At 38.0% G+C, this 24,044-nt stretch overlaps 1 protein-coding gene across 1 annotated transcript in view; it reads right to left on the reverse strand.

Annotated features, from left to right (window-relative positions):
* arid1b (AT-rich interaction domain 1B) overlaps positions 1 to 24,044 on the reverse strand; it is a 361,695-nt gene that overhangs the window by 224,489 nt on the left and 113,162 nt on the right. The window contains exon 3 of the mRNA XM_088354727.1: positions 22,934 to 23,083. Coding sequence (XP_088210853.1) covers positions 22,934 to 23,083 — 150 coding nt within the window. The remainder of the gene's footprint in view (positions 1 to 22,933; positions 23,084 to 24,044) is intronic.

The following is a 24,044-nucleotide window of genomic DNA, read 5'->3' on the forward strand; positions in this document are numbered from 1 at the left end:
GAATCTTCCCACTCGGATGGTACTAGATCTGACCTCAAAGTGTTCTAAATGTAAACAATAAAAATGCCTGACCGCAAAAAGTTGTTCTTTATATTGCTCATTAAAATACATATGGTCTTCACCCAACTTCTTGCAAGAGCTCAAATTGTGGCGGACAAACAGCGGCTGAGGTCAATAGCACACACTGCAATTGTGTACATTTTATTGTACTATTTAAGTCAAGTCAAGTCATACTTATTTGTATGGCCCTTAATCACAAGGAGTCTCAAAGAGCTGTACAGACAATACACAGACATGTCAACATGAAATATAGGTAATGAGAGAGTTTTTTTTTAATTATTTGAGCTCACAATATTCCTAAACATGATCTAATAAACTTAAGATCGCCCACTAGATACATTTGTGTAGTATTTTTGTCATAACATTACTGTAGCAGTATTTTTTTTTCACTATGGAATTACTATTGTGGTGTTCCGTAGTATATATGTGGATGCATTTCCATAGTATTTCCATAGTGGTCTTTTCTCAGGATTTTATATCACTGTACAGAGGCTGCCCTACTTACAAACGAGACGACAATTGTTCGTAAGATGAATTTTTTCGTAAGTTGCATCAGTGCTATATAAACCTTAAACATACATTCCATACAAGTATTTTTTAAGGCTTTTATAAGTAACCTGTATATTTTTACTAAAAAATAAACATTGAATAAAATAAAATGCTCTATAAAGATAAATGGAGTTGGGTTTAACTTACTTTTGGAAGATGTGCTTCAAGAGGTCCTCCTCCGTGGTAAAAAGTGGTCAAAAAAAAGCTTTCCAACCACTTTCTCAACCACATCAAGCTTTCTTATTCCACTTTCATTTCAAAATAAACGGCTCACCTCTTTTTTACACTTTGCACCAACCATATTGAAGGGATGCACAAGAACAATAAAAACGTCAAAGTTCTTAGCGAGCTGGAGATACAGTATAGTATGTTTACACATGAATTAGGAAGAGGAAACCGGATTTATTCTTCAGAGTGGATGCTGGGTGACCTCTCACAGCGCCAATACACGCCGGTAGCGGCGGAAAGAAGCACTACAGAAATGTCCAGATAATTTTCGACATCCCGAAAAAAATGTCTGGATCTACCGTTTTATGTAAGTCAAATGGTTGTAAGTAGGGGGGAGTCTCTACTCATATTTAGTAGTATTTCTCATGTAATATTTGTGTAGTATTTTACTATTATATCCGTAATATTTTTTGGAGTATTACATTAGTTATATTTTTTTAAGTATATTTACCGAGTATTTGTCCATGGACATCGCCATTTTGTCGAGTGACATCATATTGAAGGAGTCAAAGAAGACGGGGTACATATTTTCTCTGATTTTGCGACAAGGACCTCCCACAGATTGTCACTTTAGTGATATTTTTCTGGTCGGATGTTGGAAACTCCTACTTCCCATTTTTCTGGATTGGAGCATGAGTCTTGAATAAACTCTGCATGAATAAACCACTCCAAAAATCTCAGAAGATTTCAGTTTTTGTAATCATTCGCCTCTTTCATGTATTACATGACATGAGCCTCATCTCAAAGAAGTTGACATATGAGTGCGCCATCTTGCTGCTAAGTGTATCAGTAAAAAAACAAAAAAAGTTTGTGAAAGGTTTGGCTAAAAATGAGAAGAAAAATGATCTGGTTTGGTGAATATGAGTCTCCGTAGTTTGTATTCTCCATTGTGCTTTTTCTCACTCATTTTTGTTGCGCAAGACAATAAAGTGACATCTAGTGCCCAAATACGACACACTGTCTGTTTTAACAAAGTACAATTGATTTTCTTAGGCAAGGGTGGAGCGGCTTGAGTAAGATTTCCCAGTACACCAATTTTAGCTAACCTGTCAGCTTAAGATGTGATTATAAGGTTCTGTTGGTATAATTCAAAATCATGCATGGACCTGCTCCCTCATGTCTTTCAGATTTAATTTCACCTATGTTACTGTCTGGAGCCTTCGCTCTGAAAATGCTGGTCTACTAGTGATCCGAAGAGCCAAGAAGAGAACTGCATGTTTGAGAGCGTTCTCCATTCGGGACCCGGTGCTGTGGAATGCTCTTCCCCGTGAGATTCCATCTGCAACTTCAGTGGAACTGTTTAAAGCTAGGCTTAAAACCTGATTATATTCTAAAGCTCATGAGTATATGTTTCATGTGACAATGTCTGTGTATTGTTTGTTGATTCTACATCCATTCCAACCTGATCGTTCTTTTTATTTTTTATTATTTTATCTTTTATTTTGAATCATACTTAAACAATTTTATATTTTATTTTTATGTTTATTGTTTGTTATTGCAATATCCATTGCAGTCTGGTCACCCTGGAAGGGGGATGACCTCATGTGCTGCCCCTTCCCAAGGTTTGTTCATTTTCCTCAAGCTGAGGTTTTTGAGTTTTCCCTTGTCCTCCAGTAGGTTTTAGATCAGGGGATGGTGTAAAAATAGACTGTAGTTTGCAATAGTCTCTGTAGCCCTTTGGGACTCCTTGTGACTAAGGGCTATACAAATAAAAATAACTTGACTTGAGGTGAGAGTGCTCCATTCAACTGTGTATTAACTTTTTGCATAAGTATGCTGGGAAAACGTGCATTTTCTGCTAGCCCATTTATGCCCAGAATTTATTCTGTAAATAAAATCTCAGACAAACTCATCTGTTTTGAGTCTCTCTTTCGAAAACCTGCCTCTGTGGGAACCAGAACCAACGGACACGCTGATAAAAAAAGACATTCCTCAACAAAATATAATAAAGTATAACATGCTAATAAACAGTTCAGCAAATCTATTTTCGATTAGTTTAAAAAGCAATGTTGGACTTGCAAATGATGGAGATTCAGGCCAGGCTAGAGACTATTATTATCATCACGGGAATGATTACCTTTAAAGGTGGAAGTAGCCATTGGAACGCCCACGTATATCTGTGTGTGCTTAATAGCTCGATTTAAAACGGAATTTACACTCAAATTTACCTGATTTTGGACATAAATCCACAAGCAACCAATTTAATTCTGATACGCACAGAGTGTATAAATCTTCCTCTCGGGATGATGTCAGATTTGTGACGAAGTGCAAAGTCGCCAAGCAATATCGTCACCTATTTGGAATATTTTTTCAGGAACATTTGGATTTTGTCAGGAACGCTCGTGTCTCACTCTCAACAAACACATGCCAACAGAATGACTCTGAACAACGCTAGCACTTACAACGTGACGTGATTAAATGAACAAAATCCTCCAAATTGCAACAAGATGCTAACAAAGTAATTCTGAAATCTTTTGTTAACATATCGTCTTTATAAACACATACAAAACACATGTATTTATCTTTTTGTTTACCAGACAGTTGCTAAAATTTGCCCTACGCTGTGCCAGTCCGATGCGGGGATTATAATATATGTGTTTGTTACCTCCCGTCTCGATTACTGTAATCTACAACTCTCTGGTCTCCTGTTTCCAAAATCAAGAGACTACAGCTGGTACAAAATGCTGCAGCAAGGCTTTTAACTAAGACAAGAAAGTTTGATCACATTACTCTGATTTTAGCTAACCTCCCTGTTAGCCTAAACTGTGATTTTAAGGTGCTGTTAGTATTATACAAAATAATGCATGGACTTTCTCCCTCATATCTTTCAGATTTAAATTCCCCCTATGTTTCGGTCCGGAGCCTTTGCTCTGAAAATGCTTGTCTACTAGTGATCCCAAGAGCCAAGAAGAGAACTGCAGCTTCGAGAGCGTTCTCTCTTCTGGCCCCGATGTTGTGGAATGCTCTGCCCCATGGGATTCAATCTTCAACCTCAGTGGAACTGTTTAAATCGAGGCTTAAAACGCTTAAATCGTTTATGAATGACCTATATTTCATGCTGACCATATCTGTGTAGTGTTTGTTATTGTATCATCCGTTGCAGCCTGGTCATCCTGGAAGAAGGATTACCTCATGTGCAGTCGCTTCTCAAGGTTTATTCATTTTCCTCATTCTGATGTTTTTGACCTCACTGAGCTCGAGCTGTTTTGCACGGAGGAATGGGCAAAAATATCAGTTTCTCGATGTGCAAAATTGATAGAGACATACCCCAAGCGACTTGCAGCTGTAATCGCAGCAAAAGGTGGCGCTACAAAGTATTAACTCAATGGGGCTGAATAATTTTGCACACCCACTTTTTCATTTTTTTTATTTGTTAAAAAAAGTTTAAAATATCCAATAACGTCCATTCCACTACATGATTGTGTCCCACATATTGTCGATGCTCCATAAGAAATTACAGTTTCATATCTTGATGTTTGAAGTATGAAATGTGGCAAAAGGTCACAAAGTTCAAGGTGGCCAAATAGTTTCGCAAGCCACTGTTGGTAGCATTTTGTTTGTATTTCCCCAACTACCAGTATAAATCACCAAAACATATCAGTGTGAATCACAATAGGCCAAAAATAGGTCAACAAAAAGACATTTCGCACTGGAGTACAAGTCGAATGCCAAACCCGTGACTTGAGCCCTTTTCCTAAGGGATAGCCCCAGTTTAGATTAAATTATAATAATAAAAAAAACTTTGGTAATTACATTTTAGGCTGACAAACTAGTATAATAGATCCTTTGTCTCACACATTCATTGCCACTATGCACATATTGCCGCACATTTCAATCGTATTAGAATAAAAGGAAAGCACACACGCCACAAAACCCAGAGTAAACCCACACGACGTCTACTAGAACATAGAAGAACAATAGCTAAACATTGGCAAGCTCGACTTTGACATTTTGCGCACGTGCACGTTATTTCTTGTCCTGTCTGTGAAGTCGCTCTACCCACGAGCAAACGTAACGGCATTTCCTAACAAATGGCAGCTAAATGAGGCCTCCCGGGTGCTGCGGCACTAACTACTGGCCTCGCTTTGTTCCGAGCCACTATGATCGTCCCGACCAATCACGAACACCTCTCCCACATTCTTGGTCATTTGCATTTGAATTGCTGTGCAGCTACACAAAAACAAACACGAATCAAAAAAGGCAGAGAAAACGGAGAAAAAAATATGACGGGGGAAAAAATAACAGAGGTGGATTTCGGTCGAGCAATTAGCAAATGCCAGTCAAGAAAGGGTGGGTGTGGGATTTGCTTGAAAAGAAAAGTGTGACAGAACTGGACTGAGACAAAAATAAAATGCATGAACTTTGGCGGCTAAGGTAAGATTTTAATTATTTGTTTGTCTTTAATTGTTTTAATATCTCTTTAGAAAAAAATATGGTATCGTTTTGACAGTTGTGACAGCCATAATGTGAGCGTGGTTACTGTGTTAGCTAAAGTAGCATTAGCATCTTAATTTCCACACAAACTCAATGCATACAAGCTAAATATATGTTTAAGCTTATTTATTATAACATACTTAATGTACCTTTCATCAAATCTCATAACTTTACATTCACTACTCGTTTGACATAAATATATTAAATTCTCAGGGGTAAATGGTGGTATTTCATTGAACTCTATTTTTTTTCTTGATTTTTTTTTCTATTAAATCCAACATTTTTAAGTTTTTCTTGAAAATTCTGTAATACTATATCCAATAAATAACAGAACAAAATAAATGACTTTTACTACCTCATGACACACAATTAATGAACTTCATATTGTCATTGTATTTCACATCTTAGACTTTTTGATGTTTTAAAATTAGAAATAATATAGAAACCAGGAGCCAGGGATCATTTTGGGGGAATTTTTTGACGGATGTGTGTCTCAAAATGTTTTTATTGCAAATAAATTGTGCCTTGGTTTAAAAGGGTTGGGATACACTTGCATATGGATTCCCGATTAACTGTCCCATGTGTACGTTATATATTTCACGTACCCCATTTGCTTTGTGCAACGCATGAAAATTCATCAGCCCTAAGTGCTCGTCAGAAGCGACCAATCTGAGCGCGGCAGGCCCCGGGTTGCCGTGGCGATACGTGGGGACATTTAGAGGGCTCAGATAAACTCTGCCATTTAAAAGGTTATGACAATTAACGCAGCTCTTCGCAAATTACCACTGCCAGACCTTTTACCCACGGACGTCTCTCTCGCTCTCTCTCTCTATCTCTCTCTCTCTCCTTATCAATTGAGGCACAGCCTCGCTCCGCCTTCTCCTCCTCGGCTGCCATTTTGCCCCCCATCGCCGCCCTCGATCATCCTTGCATCCGTCCATCCCCTTTCCAGCTGCCAGCACTTTTATTATCACGCTAATTAACAGGGTACCTCACCTAATATTCAAATGGTGACCAATTAATGACACTGAACTTTGGGCACCCCTTACCCTGCTGCTTTCACTGCCACCCCTGAAACGCAATTACCGTAGTTCCTGTACTGTAAGGCGCACCCAAATATACTAAATCGGCCATTAAATTGAACGCGCACCTTATAAAATGGTTTGCCTCTTATGTGGACCGTTACCATGTTTTTGCAATTATTGATCAGCCGATAAATGTCTTCGCTAGGCACAATTGCGTAGCAATGGTTACAATTTAGATAGCAATGATAACAGCATTCATTTCTGATCACCAAGCTGCTACAGACATGGACAGTTGTTCACATAATTTGAATGCAACAGGATTCAAACCCAGACCACAGAATGCCGTGCGCTTGTTTGAAACCCCTAGATCCCATATAAAAACATTATGTCTTATTTCATCACCACACTATTTTTAGTCAGGGTACCAGATATAGAGAGAATGTTGTTTCACTTTTTCACAGCTCAAACTTAGCATTGTATGTGACAAACATTTTGATTATGAGCGGCAATGCATTTAAAAAAATGCATTTTTAGGATGACCGGATTACTTTCCACAATGCCAATGTCTTCATTCCGTTTAAAATGACCTAATTACTTACCACTATGCCCGTATCGTCATTCATTTCAGAATTTTGTGCTCTTAGTGAAGACTTTGCAAGTTGGCAGTACCACTTACCTGTCTAATGTCTAACAATATTCCCGAGGCCTGGCCCAATAATACCATAAAAAATATGGCACTAAAATTAAATATGGTGTGATGAAGAGATACGACATAATGCCTTTTTAGGTGTCCTCGGCATTCCTGGAGTTCTAGTGGATAGGATCTGTCGCATTCCACGCTGTTAGCCGACTTTGATTCCCGTTGCATTTAAATTTATAAAATTGTATGCAAGTGTGACAAGTGATATATTGTGACAGAATTAATTTCGAGAATGTGACACTCTGCGTGCAACCATAGCCCTTACAGTAGTTTTTAATCAATGCGCCTTATATGTGAAAAAAATATCACGAATGACTACGTTTGCGAAAGGGGTGCCTTCAAATCCGGTCCACGGCATAGTGTGGAAAATGCAGTACTTTTTTGGTGATGAGCACTGTAACGCATTATTTACCACATTTTGTAACACAACTCTTGTTAAATCATGGTTATTATTGGATGTTTATTGCAAATCAATCACAAATTACGAAGTTTTATTTTCTTGGATGATACCAACACAACCCTAATTACAACACGCAAGGTGAGTGAGCGTGTTTATAGGTAACTACAAAATACAACTGAACACAGTTACACTTGCACCGTACCAAGCACAGAATACGAGGAGGAGTAATTTCTCCCCACTACTATTCTGATATTTTCCCTACGGTACATATTCTAAGCTGTATTTACAACTCTAATATGCGCATGTTGTTTGTGAGTCATCAGTAGCAAATGGTGTGACTTATACAGGAAAAAACAAAGTCAATAAGGCAAACCTGCGGAGAGAATTCAGGGTAAAACGATGGTAATTCTGGTCTATTTATTGGTAAAATTAATTTTGTAATACACTATGGCTGGAGAAAAAAAGAAAGGGTCATTACCACAAAACGGAGAAGGAAATCTTTCAATGCAAAAGACAACATGGATATTAAGTGTGTCGATTATGTTTTTTGCAACTTATTTAGATTGCACAGGCAAGAACATGACAGATTCACCCCTTTGCACAGGTTGATATGCATGTTTTCTTTCATTTGTTTTTTATGTGGCTATTTTTAGGGGGTCGGTTTTAATGTAAGTATATGCGGTAATTTCTAACAAGCTACCCACCTTCAGAGTAAAACTTTGTTTCAGTAATTTTTGGGAGGTAACACAATTACTTTTTGAATGAAGTAACTAGTAATTGTAACACATTACTATTTTCAGTAAAGCGTCCAACACTGTTCCTCGCTGACTTTCATTTCCTCTGTCTCGTCCTTTCAACCCCGCCTTTAGCCAAGGTGAGCTCCAATTTTCGTGAAAGCTTGTGTGTCTGTGTCGTGCGTCTGCGTGTGTTTGTGTGCAACGAGGGGGAGAGTCTGAGGAAGGCAGCAGACCACAACATGGGGGTTGTAAAGCTAGGGGCCAGGCTGCAGAAAGGCTCGGCAACCTTTTAATTAACCCGGTGTGATTAAAAGCAGAGGAGGTGGAGGAGAGGAAGGAAACGGAAAATGGCAAACCGCTAGTGAAAGGAAATCGACTCTGGAGATTCACCCGCACAACAGGCGCAGCATTCATTTTGAGCTACTTTCTTCCTTACTAAAGTGTTTTTTTTTCCAAAAGAAAACTTTAAAATTAGTAGTTCAAGGATTTAGATGATTTTATTTCAGGTTTTGACTTAAAATAATTAGATTTTGCATTTGACCTTGTGCAGAAGATGTTTTGTTTTGGTTTTCTGACAAGGAAGTGTTATCTTTATTATGCAATTCTTGTTGCATAATACACTCTGCCCAATAACAAACACAAACATTTTTTTATATCTTATTTTACCATATATTTGAATATGTATTTTTCCAATTTGATTTTGTCATATTTCTACAATGAGCATTTGTACACTTTTCACATGGCCAAATCTAAGCACCTTTTAAGGACTTTCAAAACAGATTTTCCAATTTCACCAGTACCATTAAAAATGACATAACACAGTATTACATTGTTAATAATACAATTTAAACACGAATTCCCATTATCATGGATCCCGCCAACACTAAGGGTGTATTAAAGGCAGGTGCAAGCCAAGGCATGTTAATTTGTCTAAAGTTTAGATGAGCTGTCCGCAATTTGGAACCCTGTTACTTACTGCCGCCGTCTCCTGGCTTGTGTCATCATTGCAGCCTATGTTAACTCGTTCATGATGCCTGTACAAGTACGTGCATTTTTAGAATACACTTCTAATTTTTCGTCTGTCATTTTTAGACAGACTCCTATTGTTTTTCTTCGTTTAATGTGTAGTCTATTGAATCACACTGCCGAGACATATTGCATCAATTTCAAGCATTTACGCCCAAAGCACTTTTCAAATCTTTAAAACACGACATTAAATTCAACAGTTTCAAGCACACGTACAAAAGGTTTACAATATTTATGAAATAAGAAGGGCAAATAAAAAATGTTTCCCATGTTAACATGTTTACATGTTTTTTTTCTGGTAAAACAAGAAAAAAAGCATCAAGGAGTATATTTTTTTATATGGAATGGTGGTATCCATAGCGTGTTTTCATATTTCTGTAAAAAAACAAACAAACAAAAAAAAAAAATCAGTCTTTTTTAATCTATTGTTTGTTTTGTTTCTTATTAATTTACTCATATTAAGTTTTTTTTTTCCATGGTAAAATAAGAATACCTTAAATTAGCTACATTTAAATGCTATTTTAAAAAATTACTTGATTTAATGAGATTTTTTTTTTCCATGATTTTTTTCTTTTTTCCATTCCAGTTTGGCTGCCAAGCTCTGATGTGGTCTGATTTATTTTTCCCATGAAAAATAACTCAATAATACATTCCAGCCCAAATGAAAAGTCCACTTTTATTATTCAATTAATTGTGTATTTAACCAGCAATCAAGTACTAAACATGGACATTTGTCTCTAAAATTTTGTCCAAGGGTCAAGACAGTCAAGGGTGTTCAACGGCTCAGGGAACCACTATATGTTTTCTTTTTGTAAAAACCACATGTTTTAAATAGAATGTTCTCTATTCGACCATATGTTACTTATTTTTATAGTGAAATGAAAAAATCGTTTTTAAGGTGCACATATAACTATTGGATTTTCTTCCAAATGTGTGGTGCGCCATATAGTGTGGTGCGCTGAGTGTGTGCCTTGTTGTTCTAAGGCAGATGTTTTAGAGGACACCACAAGAACATTAAAGAGGGAAGTGTTTACGTTGATTCAATATGAAAGAACGAGTACGTGAGTTATTCAGAACATCATTTTTATTCAGGGATCACCGTCGAATTGTGTCTGTATGCATGCCCAACTAAAGCCACACCGACAATCGCTATTTTGATTTTGCCGGCTGTTGGCACATTCTTTAAAGCCGGTATTGCAAGAATGACATTTAGTCTTCCACATACAATTTTAATTTAGCATGCAGTCTTCTTTTGTTGCACTATTCTTCTTCATTCAGGAGGTAGAGCGCTCGTCTGGGGATCAAGAGATCGCAGGTTCGATTCCCGGCTCCTACGTGTTATATGTGGAAGTGTCCTTGGGCAAGACACTGAATCCCTAATGCCCCCAATAAGCAGGTTGGCACCTTGCATGGCTGCACGGTCGCTATTGGTGTGTGAGTGTGTGTATTGGTAAGTGTGAAGCACATTGTAAAGCACTTTGGGAAGTCTTCATTGACTTGAAAAGCTCTGTATGAATGCAGATCATTTCATTCCACAAACATTGTAATATTCTTAAACTAAGACCAGTATCACTACGGTCGAAGTGGCAGCATATCTTATGATGTGTTTTGGGTAAATACAGCCTGGTCAACATATGTTTCCAACCGGTCTCGAACAGGACGAATGTGCTAACCACTGCACTACGGAAACTGCTTTTTATCGTAATAGTCTTATGTCTTTTTTTGTTTTGATTAAATGTTTAGGAGTCATATCAAATCTTGTTGCAATGTTAATTATGTTGCAATAAAGGCAATTCAATTAATTTTATTCAAATTAAATTATTTTAAGGTGCATACCATTTCGCATATACTCTAAATATTTGCAAAAGAAAGTTAACCTGTGAACGTTTTTGTAGATTTAGCACAGCTTTTCAATTTAGAAAACAAAGATGATTGCTTCATGGGTTTTATTTACTAAGCCCACTATTTACGATTACTTTTTTATTACTTGCGCGTAATAATAAGAGGTGGATAGTAACAGAGTGCATTCACTCTGTTACATTTACTTGAGTAACTTTTAGGTAATTTTGTACTCCTGGGAAAATTTTTAAATCACTATACTTTTACTTTTACCCGAGTAAATTTGTTAAGAAAAAATCAGTACTCTTACTCTGCTACATTAGGCAATATTGAAGTCGTTACTTCGTTACTTAATAATACCCCTCTATGTAATTATGTGTCTGTCTGTCTCTGTTAAGGCGCTTTTATTTTGACGCAGAACTCTGCCAGGCTCTACTATGTTTAACCAATCAATATTAGCCGCCTCGTCACGTGACCCCTTTCAACTTCCGCGTGGGAATAGTTCTTTATGAATAAAACAGATGGAAAATGTTGCTTAGCATTACCAACGATAAAAACACAGAAGAGGAGGAGCACCTCTGGCCTCACATCAAAAGCATGTTTTCCTAAACAGGGTGCCAAACACCAGCTATAATATGCAATGTACCCTTTGTTCGAGTTCATTGGCTATCTTATTGTTCTGCTTGCAGAGCCTGTTAAGTATCGGGGCTTTACATGTGCTACTCGGTGCTAAATGTGCTTTATTCATTTATTTGATCCATAATATTTGTATTTTATTGTTTATCAACTCACTTGAATTCATGTTGATTATTTGACTCTACTTTAAAATAAAATTTATTTTTTTGTTGATTGGATGGACTTTGATAATTTGATGATCTGATCTGTTCTGTTGTTCTGGTATCTTGTTTTAGACTGATCGTGATCTTTCTGTGATAAGTATAGTTTGAAATGGTCATATCTTGAATCCTAAGAGATTAATATTTCCAATGATATGTGGCATGACATATTTCAGTGACTGGTAACAGACACTTATTATTTAATAAATAGTCCAGTGGCCCGCTGACGGGCCGTCGGAACATTAAGGGGTTAAGTACTACCAAAATCTGTTTTGTTCTTGCTCTATTTTTAATTATGCACGCTTGTGTTGCTCACACTCTACTTTTAAACACACAGGCATGTATTGCTCCCGCCTATTTTTAAGGACACACGCTTGTGTTCGATACATGTGTTAGAGTGTGTGTGTGTGTGTGCTGTTAGGGTTAGGTGGACAAAGAAAAGGACGTCATTAAATAAGGGTGAAGTGTTGTATGTAAAGCCCGCACCCTATTACCATGTGTGTGTTAAATATGGCACACACATATTTTCGTATGCTGCGCTTTATGGTTGAGGAAATACGTTAAACATTAAAAGTATCAAACAATTATATAAAAAAAAAAAGACATGTATTCATTTATTTATTAATTATTATTATTATCATCATTTGTGTCGTGACCAGCGTGGTTGCCGTGGCAACCGGCTGGCCCTGCCCCCTGGACAACAGCTGAAGCAGATCGCCTAATTTGCGCGTTTGCTTCTTAAAGGGGGTTTGGGGTTTTGCGGGTGCTGGCTCATTGCATTTTCTGTCTGCATTTCCCGTTCTGTTTTGCTCTGTCCTGTTTTGTTTGAGTCGGAAGAAACCTGTGTTTGCACGTTTTTGTTATAGCCTGTTTGTTCTGTCTTGTCCCTGAGTTTTGGACGACTTTTATTTTGGTAAATAAAAGTTTTGATCATCAACGCAATTGAGTTCTCCCTTCCTGCCTCCTGCCTCCGTTCAAGGTTTTTCTCCCTCTCACGAAACAGTACTGGTTTTCATGGTTAGCCGTAGCAGGAGAAACCTACTGATCTAACTCGGATACAGGACTTTCATCATCTGATCACTGTTGTTGTTTGTGTACAGCGTCCTCTAAGTGAACAAATTCCATTCCAACTGGTCAATGTGTTGTTATTCAGCAATGCAGCCGCATAATATCATAAAAATATCAGAGCAATGTTTTGAACTTCTGACTATTCTAGCACACGCTTCATATATGCCTACCCTGATAAGCACACTTTATTTGAATGTACAGAGGCTGTACAATTTCACATTCGCACAAACCATCATTTTGCCAAAAGAGTGTTTTTGCAGGACGCACTGTGGGGCAAAAATAAAGCCACAAATCAGTTCAGTAAGGGTTTCCTTCAAGGGCACTTGTCTACTCCAATCAGTTACAATCGACTCCCAAGAGGTGACTGTCACGATAGGAACAGGAAATAGATAAGACCAATTGAGGAAAGGACCAGTAAGATCTGTTTCACAGACAAATGTATGGGCATCACTTGAGTCTCCATACATCTTACGTGAAATGCCTCGCCTTCAAGAATTCAAACCAAATACTACTCTTTGACATGTTTATAGTTCCTCGCAGCCCATAAAATAACCATGCCGTATTATTTTACATGTAATTACTCCCTGAGCATAAATTGAAGGTTTCTTAGCGCTAAACAGATTATCATATGCTCCAGTAACATGTTGTGACATTGTTATGAGTTGAACGATGGCAGCTGGCCAGCGTATCAAGTCTTTGGGTCTGCCACACTTAAGTGGATACTGCTCAATAAAAGGAACACATCATAAAAAAAGGAGCTGGAAATTCTTAAAGTTACTGCTTTCGTAGCCACACGCTCTCACACGGTGCATTTTATGAGTGTGTCTTTAATAGACAGTAACATCGTGTGTAATACATACTAGGAATGGCAGGGAGCAAAGTAAAGCCTGAGGTCTATGTGCACCACTGAAAACATTTCATACTATTTCATAAACAAATAAAAACACAAAGAAACTTTTATGGAGTGAGCCACACCAGTTAGGGATTGTTAAGTCTTCAACAATATATGGACTCACATCATATTATAAATAATGTGTTTTATATGAAGGCTGTAGATACGTTTATGAGTGCTGTAGGTTTATCTTTGGAGGACCTTATAAAAACGAAAAGGCCTCTCGTGAGAATTATTCCTTGAAAGCAATGAGGCTAGAAAAGAGTGAGGAAAGAGACAATTTAGAGAAATAAGGAAGGGCAGGTAGCTTGCAACAACCTGTAGCTAGTTAAACATAAAAAACAATAACATAAGATTTGAATAAATTAGATGAAATCACATTATTTCCCATAAACAACCCAGAACGTCATCAAAATAATAATAGATCATAGGGACAGAGAGAGCTTAAAAGTCTAGCGAGCTCATTAGCCGGATACCGTATTCAGCTCGCTAGAGAGCTATGTGGCTAGCTTGCTAGATTTTTTTCTTTGGTTTGTCCATTTTGTTAGCTACTGTTGCAACAGTGTAGTTTGTGTATATCCATCTCTGTTCCTGGCAATCCACCTATGACAGATGACATGCAATCAGAGGAGGCAGGTTAGACTGTGCTTTACCTGTTTTCTTGTAAATATTTTTTTCCAATACAATTAATAGTTATATTTATTCAGTGTTACGGTATTTATCCGTTCTATCTATTTACTTTACACATTTTGGATTGTCTTTTTCAAAATTATCAGATTTTTACATTATATTATGGACAATATCATCACATTAGTGAGTAACATATTACTGAGCACAGCTTCTGCAAATACAGAGTGAGGCATGGAATTCTTTTGCCTCAAGGCAGACGGTGATAGTGAGACCAAATAGAACAGATTTGGCGCACATCTCAGTTTTGAACAATTGAACTATTGATAAGAACAGCAAGCTAACAGCAAGTCAAGTCATCCCAAATTTTGTTCTCAGTGCATGGACTTTTTTTCATAATAAAGGATTACCTACATATTGATCCTTGTATTCAAAAGGAACAGTAGATAGAGTGCATATCTATGTTAAGGTAAAAAAACAACAACAGTTTGTAAATTTTACTAGTGCTGAAGTTTATGAGTTTTTCCTTGCCCTCGTGTAGGTTCTAGATCAGTGGATTGTGTAATGGTAGTCTGTAGTCTGTACAGCCCTGTGAAACTTTCTGTGATTAAAGGCTATACAAATAAACATGACTCGACTACGCAACAGTTTATGTATCGCTTTCTTACTCTGCCACTGAATGAAAACAATATGTACTGTAGGTTCATTTATTTGGAAATTTGACTGCCTCACCAGGCACAAACCTCACCGCCCATCACTGTCTATTACATATCCATCTAATAAACCATCCATTCATTTATTTACCCAAGAACATCTATCGATACATCGATCCATCCATCCAGTCAGCCATCCATTCATCCATCCATCCAGCCATCCATTCATCCATCCAGCCATCCCGCCATTCACTAAACCCTTTAGTTTTTGTAGCTTGGTTTTGAGGTTGTGATGTATACAATCACTGTAGCTACTGTGGTTAACTCTACACAGACATCTGAAAGACAGAGACGATAAAACATACAAAAGTACAAAAATATGTCAAATCCCTTTAAAAGAAAACTTCTTTAGCTGTCTTCTGTGGTTTTTGTCGGTTCCTTAGCCTTGACATCTTCAAAATATCTTCATAACCCGTGCTGCCCCTTTCAATCTGATGAGGTCGCAGCAGACCAACAGACTCAAAGAAATGTGCTATTTTCAGTTCCATTTGATACTAAAGCGGCTAATAGTGCTTGCTTGCAGAGCTAATTCTTTGTCAAAGGAAACTGGAATAGTTCCATCAGTGTGAAGATGTCCTCTGGCTAGGGTTAATGGGAGTGAAGTGGGCTGTGGGATGCTGCACTGAAAGCCTGAAGATCACCATAAAGAAAACCGCAGCTCGGATTTCTCAATTTATCGCCGGGTCAAAAAGCAAAGGGTCAGAACCACAATGACGTCCTAATCTGCAGCAATCTTTTGGCTTGGATGTGAGTGGGTGTTTGTGCGAATGTGTAATCTGTTCAGTGCGGCTCACATCATGCTTCATTTTAGCCCCGCATCAAAAATGAAGGTCAGCGTTTCACCTTTTCGCAGCTCAGAATTGCAGCAGCACATTTGGCCGATTTGTGTTTACGCTGACACTTGTACAGCAAACTGACAAAAGGAGCACGCTCGCACGCTCGGAGAAAAGAACAGCTTTGATCTGAAAGATGACCAAATCCTAATCCTCTATTTGTAATCCCAGCCAAAAGCACTACAGGTTCCATTTCTTGCCATGTTTACTCTTGAATCGTGAATGAAAGACAAGCATTTTTGTCTACAAGACACATACTCGATATTATTTACACAGTTTAAAATAGTCTCCAACTCAAATCAATAGAAGGTTCACTTTTTGGTTTGTTTTCCTACCAATTGATAATTTTAGATTACAGATACTGTTCGGTCCTCTGCGCTTCAGTTATAGCTGGTTTACTGCTTCGCAGGTTTTGAATTTAATCGTCTTTATTCTCATTGATACAAATTGGGACATTGTGTTCAGCAGACAGCAAATGCCATCACGGTGCCAGGTGAGGGAAAGCTTTGTGTGTTAACTGGGCGTGACTGTCTGAGTGCACGACTGTGATAGGCTGGTGTATACAGTCAGTAAAACAGCTTGGCAGGCGCACAACTCAATGTCTCCCCCCCTAAAAACTGGGAAGTAGGGCGATTCGCAAGCTTTTAGCGGCTTGCATTGCTGAAAAGAAAGTAATTAATTAAATTGGACTCTGAAGAAAGTCAGAGAAGCACAAAGAAATGGTGATCACAAGAGGGTGCTCCATAGATTATCATTGGGTCCGACTCAGGCGACGTCGGGAGCAAAGGCAAAACCGAGGCTGCAGGTCCGGCCTACTGGTAAAACTAGGCTAGCACTTCTTTAAAGCCACCCCATACAAGAGTGCATCTCACCAATGGCCAATGAAACTGCTACATTCGGGACACTTCTACTTAAATTATTGCGGACTCTCGGATTTATGGTATCATCTGCCAGTGTGAAGCTAGCGAGCCTCTCTCTAAATCGCTTTCTTACTCTGAAAGAAGAGGCCCTCCAATTTTGTTGTATCTTTCTATAAAGATAATAAAGATAATTAATTCAACTGCAACTCCGTGTTTTGTGATTTTATTTGAAGATCCAAAATTGTTATTTTATCACTGTCTTATACTCTCGATCAGTAAGGACGTCTAGGTAAGTTTGACCCTGTGGGGATTTTATAAATGAGCAATGGTACTTTATTGATTTGATATCGGGATTGCTGTACAGTATTTCAAAAGCTAATGACAATAACAATGGCATTAACAGTAACAGTTTTCTTTTGTAAGAGGAATTTTAAATGTTAAAATAACAGTGTGTATCACTTAGTGCATTCTATTAGTAAGAAGAACTTAATTTGTTATTAAAAAACATATATGTTTAAACAACAGAGAAAAATAAATGAAATATAATATACATTTTCCAGGAAACTTGAAAATGTAAACAATAGAAACAATTTATAGAAATTATTTTGTTTTTGTACGACCTGTTTTCTACCTGGCATAAGAAATAACTAACATGATTAGTGTCTTTTCATACTCGATCAATTCTTTGAATTATTTAAAGAAAATGCTTTCATGACCGACTGGCTGGCAACCAGTTCAGGGTGTCCCCTGCCCACTGCCCGAAGATAGCTGAGATGGGCTCCAGCACCCCCGCGACCCTACTGAGGATAAGCGGTGCACATAACGGATGGATGGATGGATGGCTTTCATGACCTCACTGAGACTTAAATGTAATGTAATCCAAATTCCCATGTATCCTAGTAGTTAACATAACGATAACATGGTAGCAACTTTTTAACAGTTGTTAAAACTGAAAACTATCAAAGATTTGTATCAGATTTGCCTAAGAGTTGTCATTTAAACTAGTCCATTTATTGTAATATTTTACTGTTTTGGGATTTCTGCTTGCTTTCATCGACATGTTCCTCCTTTGCTTCACCTTGTCTTGTCAGTGCTAAACTTCCCTGTCCATTTTCATTGGAATCTCTTTTGTCCCACTGTGTTGTTCCTCCCTACCACATTTTGCTCTTTTTCTATCCAGGCCACAGTGATTCCAAACTGGCTGCACCGTGGATGGAAAACACATGGACAGCCCCAAGCAGCCTCCAAAACAATGCAAACTTGAAACCGTTTTTGACTGTGAGGGAAAAGTAAAAATAGTCAGCCAAATTCCCGACTGAACTTTGCTATTCGAGATAAAATAACTTCATATGTGTGATTAGGTTTGCATTGGCAAGGTCGTTTTTGATCTATGAGATTCTTTTTTCTTCCAGTGCGTTTGAACAGACAAAGGAGAGGAATGTATAGTAGTGCAGGAATGTGTGGTCACAAATGATCAGAGCACATCCTCTCAGGAAGACGCTACGCCTGTAGAGGGCAACCTACGGTCTGTGAGCCACATGCAGCACATCAGGCTTTCTAAATGTAACCAAATGACGATGCAAAATTTATAAGGATACTATATACTGTATATAGTGGTAAAATAAAGTTCTACAAATAAAATCTTGTTGTTGTAGTGCCATTCTTGTCCCACTGTCCCTTTGTCTTTGATTTCTTTCATCAACTTATCGCAACTTATCTGCAACCTCAGTGGAACTGTTTAAGTCTAGCCTTAAAACACACTTATTTTCTATAGCTTATGAATAATAATAATAATAATAATAATTTCCTTGTATTGTCATTCTGTGTAACAATGTACACAGAACGAAATGTCGATTGCACCTGACCCGTTGTAGTGAGCCGATGCAGCCGCAGCCAACAGAGGGCGCCGCCGACCACTTTTTAAGTCTTAGGAATGACTCGGCCGAGGCGCGAACCACCGACCTCCCAGTCTCAAAGCGGGCGCCTTACCATCTAGGCTACTGAGCTGGAATGACCTATATGTCATGTTGACAATATTTATGTATTGTTTGGTGTTGCATCCTGGTCATCCTGGAATGTGCAGTCCATTCTCAAGGTTTCTTTATTATCCTCATAAAGGGTTTTAAGTTTTTCCTTGCCCTCATGTAGGATTTAGATCAGGGGATGGTGTTATGATAGTCTGTAGACTGTTAAAGTATGTGGCTGTGCAGCCTTTTGAGACTTCTTTTGACTAAGAACATATTTTTATCACATGCAAAATCACTCTATGGCATTTTGAATGTTACCATGCATTCTTTTTTTTACATATTTTTGCTTAAAAAGGGACAGCATAAATAATAATAAAACTTTGCAAACAATGTCCACTACATTGTTATCAACGACCATAAAGACCATTCTAATTTTAAGAATGGTTTATTTTGCTTTCATTATAAGTGTTTCAAAATGTATTTCATTAAATGGGTAATTGAACAAATGATAGTTGTATTTTGAACGTGACAAAAGCAAAAACAAAACAACATCAATTTAAAAAAGAAACAGAAACAAAAACAATGTTAATGTAGATGTTCGAAAGGGAGTAAGGAGGAGAATCTGCTTATAAAATCCTACCCCCAGACTTTCTCAACAATTGCATCTTACATCTGGATCGCCAGTGTTTTATATCTAAAAAAATAACTCATGAATATACATATTTACATTGGTTCTGTGGATACACACTCTCTTCATTGTCATCATCATCATCATCACCATCACTACTTACATCACTTTATTTACCATCATCATTGTCATCGTTACTGTCTCCATACATTTTCAGCATAGTATATAATTTGAGTATCTATTATGATTACACAGTTCTCTTGGGTGCTCATGGTTAAACTGACTGTGATGTGGCGTGTGTTGTCAGTTATACAAGTATATTTGGACCTGCTACTATAGTTGGTCTGCCCCCAGGCAGCAGGACCATCATTTTTGAGTGTCCTGATCCGTGCATTAAAAAGTCAAGGTACAGGAACTTGAGCCAGATGTCTCCAGCATCAAGCTCCCACTTGTCTGCCCTAACTATGAGATGTGCACCCATTCAATTTAACATGTAACTCCAAGCAAATTAGAAGAATTGGATAGGTCAACAAAATGTAATTTCTACGTGTATTGCAGAAGTAACAGATACGAGACTATCAGCAGATATAAAAATCAAATCTGTCATCTTTTTCATCCTAGCCCCAGACCATCTGAATTGATTTTAACCCAATACTGCCCGCAGATGATAAGGTTTGCCCATCCCTGGTCTAACTAATAATACATGTTTTTAATCATTATAGAAAGAAGCCATTCTAAATAAATAACTTAATATGACCTCTGAAACATTCCCCATTCCTATTGGTTTGTATTAAGAGCTTAGTGCCATATGATAAATTGTGATAACCTCACATAAAACAAATTACTATTCGTCTTTATCACTGATGAGATGCACCAGTAATGTAAATTTCCAGTAAGACGTTAAATGTTTGGTCTCTTTCTCTTACTTCCAAAGTACACAACTAAGTTCTATTTTTATTTTTCCTACCCGCATGTGGAAAAATAAAGGGAAATTAAATGCAATTTAAAAATATTGAAGTGACTTATGCAAGTTTCACAATCTTTAGAAACTTGTCTTTTACCGTACAAAAATAATCCCTATAAATGGATTGTCAACTTGTCGTTTAAAAGATTAATTGGCTAGACATTTCACTCTAACACCAGTGAGTGTTTTCTATTTAAAGAAGGAAGCAAGCATTGGAGTGGAGACGGCTGCTTCTGGCATCTGTGATTGTGTGAACGTATCGTACGTGGGTGGAACTTGCACCTGATGTATGCGGCTATTTTTGTTGCTTAATTAAAGAGACTTAACAATTCAAATTCATGTATTGTAATGAGTATTACTTTAAAGAAAATGCATTTATTGCAGTTGTTGGTAAATAACTTGCATTGAATGATAAAATATATCACTCTATTAGTGCATTGAGCACATAGTCAAAATAGATCAAACTGTTCTATGCTAAATTCGTGAGAAAATCAAGTGAATCGAAAACAGGGGCATTTGTAATCATTTTCTTACCAAGATTTCAATGTTTATATTTGGAAACACACTGCATGATGCTCAAATTTATTTGTCAGAAAATTCAGAGGGCACCAAAAATAAAGTGGTAGTTCTTAATAAAGCCACAGCTGTGTTTACATTATCCATGGCATGCACAGACAGACACTAAGTGTTGTTAGAGCCCCAGGCAGTCTGCCTTTACTCCAAAAACTGCCCTGTAAAATAATATTTTTCTTGAGGCCAATAATGACAGACAGGGTCTTTTTAAAAAGTTGCACTAAAAACACGTGTTGCACTACAACAATAACAACATGCCTGTTACACACAAAATGAAATGTTTATTTTTGTTTATTTTATTTTATCGGGTAAACATTTTCATGGGAGTAAAGTATTTAAGACATTTAATGTGAGAACTATTTAATATCCCTACATCCATCCATCCATTGTCTGCACCACTTATCCTCAGTAGGGTCGCAGGGTGCTGGAGCCCATCCCAGCTATCTTCGGGCAGTAGGCAGGGGACACCCCAAACTGATTGCCAGCCAATCGCAGGACACACAGGGACATGCATTTCGCTCGCTCATTCACATCTAGGGACAATTTGGACCGGCCAATTAACCTGACATGCATGTTTTTGGAATATGGGGGGAGACCGGAGTGCCCAGAGGAAACTCACGCAAGCACGGGAAAAACATACAAACTCCACACAGGAAGGTTCGATCTGATGACCAGCACGGCCCATGACCCTACAGTGATGATAATTTCAATCCATGTTTTTTTCTGGATACATGAACTGCAAAAACATTGTCAATTTGAATACAATATATATGTATAAACCCAGACTTTCTGTGTTTATTTAAAAATATTGAATTTAGGCTGTCAAAATGACCTTACTTAATGGTAAAATTCATAGTTGTCGAGAATATTTATTTATTGCATACCAAGCCTTTTCAGTCTTTCCTTTTTTTGAAATAGTATGAAAAATATCTAGACTGAAATGTTGGACTTAGAAATTAATTTTCCAAACTGTTTTTGATTGTACTTTACACTGCAGAACCCGAAGGGTTCAAATAAATAATAATTACTGTACTATTAGAATGTTGTTTGAGCAAACCTATTATGTAGGACCAAAACATGTATGTGGCAGCACAGAGGCGCAGTGGTTAGCGCTTGTGCGGCACAGTTCATGTCATGGGAACCTGTCGTGGGTTCAAATCCAGCTCCAGACTTCCTGTGCGGAGTTTGTATGTTCTCCCCGTGCTTGCGTGGGTTTCCTCCGGGCACTCTGGTTTCCTCCCACGTTCCAAAAACATGCATTTCAGGTGAATCGGCTGGTCCAAATTGTCCCTAGGTGTGAATGAGCGAATGAGTTGTCTGTCCCTGTGTGCCCTGCGATTGGCTGGCAACCAGTTCAGGGTGTCCCCTGCCCACTGCCCGATGATTGCTGGGATGGGCTCCAGCCCCCCCTGCGACCCTAATGAGGATAAGCGGTACGGCTAATGAGATGAGATGAGATGAGAAAACATTTATGTATCATAAAATGCCTGTCATCATGCCTTATCATCATGATGCGGATTCTTATGTTCTGTGTATATTTAGAAATAAAATAAGAACATGGAAAATTATTTTGTGGATTAATCACCAAGGAGAAAATGAATGAGACACAAGGGAAGGTACCATATATCAGTAGTGACAAACAATATGTAGGAAATTCGTGTCTCATACTACTTTAACTTATTAATTGCCTTGGACGGCTGTAGACATCAATAGTAGTGAATGAGTATAAAAAACAAAACTTGATGAGTAATGTGCTAATATAACATCAAGTCAGAGTTCATTTCAATGTGAACCGTACGCTAGAACATTCATCATGATGTTGGCAGTTGTAACTCATCCATTGCAATTCACAGAGATAAACGTTATTGACACTGACCCATTCAGTGCCATTGACGGCTATAGATTCCCCCGGCAGTAAACGAGTGTTTTAATGTACAATCATTCATGCAAATGACATGTGCAGGCATTTGTTACCTGAGGCGTTGGCCGTGACTGCAGGTAAGGACCTTGGTTAGGACCTGGTGGGTTCTGTTGTGGAGGACTGAAATAAGGTTGAGTTCCCTGCTGGCTAGCATGCTGCTGCTGGCTGTAACCGGTCATCCCATGCTGGTGGTAGGGCGCCACCTGTCATGGAAAAAAAAAATCCAACTTTCTTAATGTAGCACATTTATTATGTTAAACAAGTCAAGTCAAGTCAAGTCATGTTTATTTGTACAGCCCTTAATCACAAAGAGTCTCAAAGCGCTGCACAGATCAGATTATTGTAAACCACAGACGATTATTACACTATATTACACTATCCCTTGATCAAAAACGTACAAGAAGGCAAGGAAAAACTCAAAAACTTCAACATGAGGAAAGTGAAGAAACCTTGAGAAGGGACCGCACATGAGGTAATCCCCCTTCCAGGATGACCAGGCTGCAATGAATGTTGCAATGATAAATAATACACATATATTGTCAACATAAAATATAGGTTATTCATATGCTATAGAATAGAAGTGTGTTTTAAGCCTAGATTTAAACATTTCCACCTAGGTTGCAGATCGAATCTCAGGGGGAAGAGCATTCCACAGCACCGGTGCTCGAATGGAGAACTCTCTCGAACCAGCGGATCTCTTCTTGGCTCTTGGGATCACTAGTAGTGTTGTGTAACATTTGAAAACATCCCCAGACAACACAAAAAACACATGGCAAGGAACAGAGAAACCATGTATAAATATATTTTTAAGAGAGCAAAACTGCACTCTTAGGGACACCCAACACCCACATAAGTGCAATTTCTGAGACTAATGCCTGATTCAACCCGGTAAAACCCACATATAGTACAGAGCCCTCTAAGGCCTGTCGGAAAATCGCCCAAGCCCCAATTGAAGGTCTAAGCACTCTTCAGGTGTTGATGCTCAGAACAGTAGAAGTTACTTACTAAGTGTCTTATTATATATTCAAAAAATAAAGTGAAAATTCTGCGATTTTGAAAATGAAAATCTCCAAAATTGAAAAGTTCAAATATACCCAGTTCATATATTTTTAAATGGCTATTTCCATGATGACAGAATCCCTTGACTGCACGTCACTGAATTCA

Source organism: Urocampus carinirostris, chromosome 15, assembly GCF_059441175.1.
Source record: "Urocampus carinirostris isolate Australia breed hairy pipefish chromosome 15, RoL_Ucar_1.0, whole genome shotgun sequence".
NCBI classification, from domain to species: Eukaryota; Metazoa; Chordata; class Actinopteri; order Syngnathiformes; family Syngnathidae; genus Urocampus; species Urocampus carinirostris.